Here is a 5,000-nt window from a genome sequence, read left to right as displayed (position 1 = left end):
ACATTTACAAAACAACTACGACCCCCAGATGCACCTTACCTTGGCAATCTGGACACACCAGTTGAGCAGCAGCTGGGATCCGATGTTGTCCTTGTGCTCGTGCACGTAGTCCAGCAGGCATCCGTGCGGCATGAGCTGGGTGACCAGCTGGATGGTTGGGCTCAGGCACACGCCCAGTAGACGCACCAGGTGAGGGTGCTCCATGCTGGCCATGATCAGTGCCTCCTGCTGGGCAGAGATAGGACCAGTGAGTGAGGACTGGGTGGGGTGGGGCGAGAAGAGAGACAGAGAGAGAGAGAGAGACAGAAAGAAATAGAGAGAGAGAGAGAGAGAGAGAGAGAGAGAAGGTCTGGTTACATTCATCCCCGAAAGCAGACGTAGCGCTTCAACGAGTCTTTACATGGTGCTCAGCCAAGCTGGTAATGAATTTGCTCTCGAGCCTAAGAGCGAAAGGCTAGGAGTGAACAATGCCACACTGAAAGCTGGTTGTGTGTGATATGTGCGAAGGTGTGCACGTGTGTGTGTATGCGTGCGTGTGATCGATGTGAATGTGAATGTGTGTGTGCGATATCCGTGAAGGTGTGTGCATGAGTGTATCATTTGAATTTATTAATTTTTTTGCCCAAACAGTACACAGCCTTTTGAGGATAGCGACAAAGCAATACTCAAGGAAACTGAGCCTCAGCTTCCTCTTACCTAAAGTAAAATGAATTATTGCCAGGCCGCTGGTAACTAGGTCTTCTCAGCAGGGGAGAAGGATTGCTGTCCTGTGTTAGCAGCACTAAATAAAGGGCTGACTTTAGGTTGCCATTTCAAATCCCTGGGATAATATTATGAGGCACTGACAGAGGTGTGTGAGTCTGTGTGTGTGTGCGGGGGGGGGGGGGGGGGTGAGTGTGTGTGTGTGTGTGTGTTTGTGTGTGTATGTGTGTGTGTGTGTGTGTGTGTGTGTGTGTGTGTGTGTGTGTGTGTGTGTGTGTGTGTGTGTGTGTGTGTGTGTGTGTGTGTGTGTGTGTGCGTGTGTGTGTGTGTGTGTTTCACTCATCTCTCTGAGTAGACCTGACCTCCATTACGGCGACTGACCCTGCCCATTCCTCAAACGCACTGCTCACTAGATCTGCAGTCTACACTTGGAGAGAGCCACAACTACAGTGAGTCTCAGAGAGAGACGGAGAGAGGAAGAGAGAGAGAGACAAAGAGAGAGAGACAGAGAGAGAAAGAGAGAGAAAGAGAAAAAGAAAAAGAGGAAGAGAGAGAAAGAGAAAGAGAGAGTCAAAGAGAGAGAGAGAGAGAGGCTGTTTTTCTAAAATGCATACTCGCATTCCAGCCATACTTATATTTAACATGTCAAGTGTGATTGCAAGTCGAAAATGAAATGAATGCAAATATAAACGCAAATTATAACATATGTGAAGAGTTTAGGAGAGATAGAGAAGGACAGAGAGAGAGTGCGAGAGATGCCGTATGTATCTATATGTTTGTCTTGATGTGTGTGTGCATGTGTGTGCATGTATGTGTGTGTGTGTGTGTGTGTGTGTGCATGTGTGTGCGTGTGTGTTTGTGTGTGTGTGTGTGTGTGTGTGTGTGTGTGTGTGTGTGTGTGTGTGCGTGTGTGTTTGTGTGTGTGTGTGTGTGTGTGTGTGTGTGTGTGTGTGTGTCGCAAGTGTGTGAGTGTGCATTTTAGCTGACTTATTATCTCATTTCTACCCTCCTTAAATCCACAACACCTCACAGCATTGGAAGAATGCAAACAGTCAGCACTATGTCTATATAACTTGGCCTAAAACAACACTGAAGATTTCTGTTTCTTCAGAATGGGGATATCATATTACGCACAGATTTGTACAATAGAGTAAACACATGTTTTTGAAAGTGTGGCATTACGGTTGACGGCATAAGTGTCTGTATTTTTTTTAACGCTGGTGAGGTATGACAAACAATAACTTGTGAGCTGTTGTGCTTTATTATATTTCATTTCCTCACTAGTCCACTGAGCCAGCTGGCATGCACTGAGAAATCATGCTTTGCCAATCCACGTATTCATGAGTTAAGACTGTTAGATTGCTTTAAATGGCTCTGAATGGTATTTCAGATAATAGCTACAGCTGTTTATCAAGCGTATTATAGCACATTGTTCATGTCATGCTACACACACTGTAGTGAAGTCTATATTTCATCTGCTTTGGTAACATTTTAACTAGGATATCATATTTTGTTTTATTTAAAATAGAGGCCTGCTAAGTAAAAACGCAGGGAGCTGGAAATCTAGCAGGATGCAATGGCAATGTGATGTTCGATTGTGCTTTCACTCGAACAGAATTGGCTTTTTGTCATTGTTTATTGAAATGGAACACATCATGGGAGAATCATCTTCAGACTTTGAACAATGACTTAAGCTTTAGCCAGGATGAAAAGGAAAAACACAGGAACAGTTGCGGCTCCTTTCAAAAGCCTGTAAGTTTGGGTGCTCAGCTCAACAACAACAAAAAAAGAAAGAAAATCAATTTCAGCGTTTCCTAAAGTGGAGAAAAGAGCAGTGCTCCTCCAAGGCTATACACACACACACACACACACACACACACACATACACACAAACACACACACACGTCACCTAATTTCCACACTATTCATTATCTTGTGCCTTGGGCTGTTAACACCTTTTGGCGTTGCACCATCATCAGTGCATGCATGTAACGCTAAGACGCATTAGCCGCTTAGGGCAGGAAATTCCACTGTGTATGCACAACATGTTATCAATTTGATCATAAAAGCACCATTATCACGATTATATCTTTAGACACAAAGCCTGAGATGATACAAGATCTCCCTCTGTGCTCTGTATCCTCATTGTTCCGGTAAGGCTGAGGCAAGCGCTGCCAAGATCAGAGGTTCAGGTCCCTGGGAGCACACGCACACTGATACATAAATGCATCAGTGTCAAATGCCAAGGCGAGTTGTTTTGGATGAAAGAATTGATCGGATGGTTGAATGCAAATGCTTTTTTTCTTCTTCTTTTCCACCAGAAAATCGGACGAGACTAATCCTGGCTCACTCCAGAGGGGGGCCCAGGCTTACTTCCCTGGAAAAAAAATATTTCAATGCAAATGGACAATAGCCATTGTGTAAAGTAAACTGAAGATCCAGCCTGAATACCTAACGCCTTCGAATCTCGCAAGCATTAAAAAGATATACGGAAGAATAAGTACGGGGCGGTTGACAAGAAAGCCCGATTCTGATCACAACATTCTGCTCAGGTCAAGTCCAAGTCTAAGTCAGTTTCTGTGATATAGGTGACATTTTTAGAGGTAAAGGTATTGATTTGAGAAGATGTTGCCACGTGACAAACCACTCGAAAGCCTGAGATGGTTTTCTTAATTTCTACGTGAGTGAGGCAGAACTCTTTGACAACTTGTGCTACCAGAAGATCACATCAGATAGCGTAATGACAGTCTTATCAAAGGTCCTGGAATTCGTCTGACATTGGTATGGATAAGTTGGCAGGCGTTCGGGGGGGGGCCTTGCCTGCCGTGGAGGCTTCTGCTTCCGCAGCGGCATCTGCCAGGGGGTATGGGTGGCACCGTAGCAAGGCAGGCGAGAGGTCTCCAGTGTGCAAACACTGCTAAACGAGTAGGCTCTCAGGGAAAAAAACAACCAGGGGATATTAATGCGGGTCCCAGGGGAGCTCACAAAAAGAGAGGAAAAATGAAGAAAACATCGATATTATGGAGCTGTGGAATCTGTTAACCAAAAAGAAAGCCTGCGTCTTCGAATAGGTTGCAGCGGGACGCCACGGCATCTCTTTTTTTCTTCTTGTTTTTCAACAAGGATGGGTTTTCACAAAACTCCATTGTGCATGCTTACTGCATTTTAAATGTGCAGGCTTCTGTCAAAATAACTCACAGAACAACTTCGCTCTTGTGCGAATGGAATCAATCTCATTTGGCATTAACTGTGATGCAGGATGCTTTGTTTAGATTGTTTGTGTTCGTTTAGAACATAGTCTGCCTTAGATTCTATCTTCTTCTCTGCACCATCTGGTGTGGGAGGTGGAGTAAGAACTGAATCTGCATTACATTGTCTGCTGTGAAGAAATGTGTGCACACAAGATTTGGTATCATCAAGTGTGACACGTTACTGGGCCAACCAACAGGGGAGTTGGCATCACAGAAAGCCATCGACCAATTGCCTACTAATCAGCATAAATCGTTTTTTTTTATCAAATCATAAAATGTTGCGCCACACACATATCCCATATCTGGTGACCAAGTTAGCATATTTAACTTGCATTTGAACCTACTGAAGCTGAAGGGGTCCACATAACGTGGAAGTTATCATGTTGGTTGTGGTGTGTGAATAAACTGATGTGCTGTGACGGATCTCCACCTCATTTGTCTCCAGAGGGTAACAAATCTAAGTATGTGTGTGTGTGTGTGTGCGCGCGCATATGTGTGTGTGTGTGTGTGTTTGTGTGTGTGTGTGTCTTTGAGAGCAGTAAGGGGAGTGAGAGAAGGAGGGGATGGAGAGAGAGTGAGTGTATGCATACACATCATGACTAATGCACCTTGCAGGCTGGGACATTTCCTACTGTCCAATAATTCACCATAATGTCCTTTGTCAGGCTGTCACCATCAGTACATATTGAGTAGAGAGACAATCTCTCCTTCTCCTTCTCTCTCCTTCCCCCATCACTCCCTCTCCCTCTTCCTCTCCCCCTCTCTCCTTCTCTCTCACACACGCACACACACACACACACACACACACACACACAAAGAGCTACAATTTCCACGGGCACACACAAACACACCAGTCATGCCAGAACGTGGAGGTGATATCATTAATGGGGTGTCAGCTATCTGCAGTGTACCAGAGGCCACCGGGGAGCCTGGCTGACAGATCTCCAGCCGCTGACAGCCAACCAGCAATCAGGCAAGGCCCGCTCGTGAGGGCGCGTTTTGAGAGCTGTTTAAAGAGCAGCCCTGCATGTCCACATCTCTCCTTCA

The 5,000-nt window shown here is 45.2% G+C and overlaps 1 protein-coding gene across 2 annotated transcripts in view; it reads right to left on the bottom strand.

The window, feature by feature from the left end:
• Positions 1–5,000, bottom strand: part of LOC308362950 (receptor tyrosine-protein kinase erbB-4-like) — a gene marked incomplete at its 3' end in the record, with an annotated part of 265,551 nt that overhangs the window by 28,690 nt on the left and 231,861 nt on the right. Inside the window, exon 20 of one of the 2 annotated variants that reach the window (XM_080835676.1) lies at positions 40–258. In XM_080835676.1, the coding sequence (XP_080691802.1) occupies positions 40–258 (219 nt within the window). The remainder of the gene's footprint in view (positions 1–39; positions 259–5,000) is intronic. The other variant, XM_080835677.1, reaches the window with a different exon arrangement.

The sequence above is a fragment of the Sprattus sprattus genome (assembly GCF_963457725.1).
Source record: "Sprattus sprattus genome assembly, chromosome: 3".
Lineage (NCBI taxonomy): Eukaryota > Metazoa > Chordata > Actinopteri > Clupeiformes > Clupeidae > Sprattus > Sprattus sprattus.
Note: the sequence above shows the minus strand (reverse complement) of the source record. Positions and strands in the feature narration are given on the sequence as shown.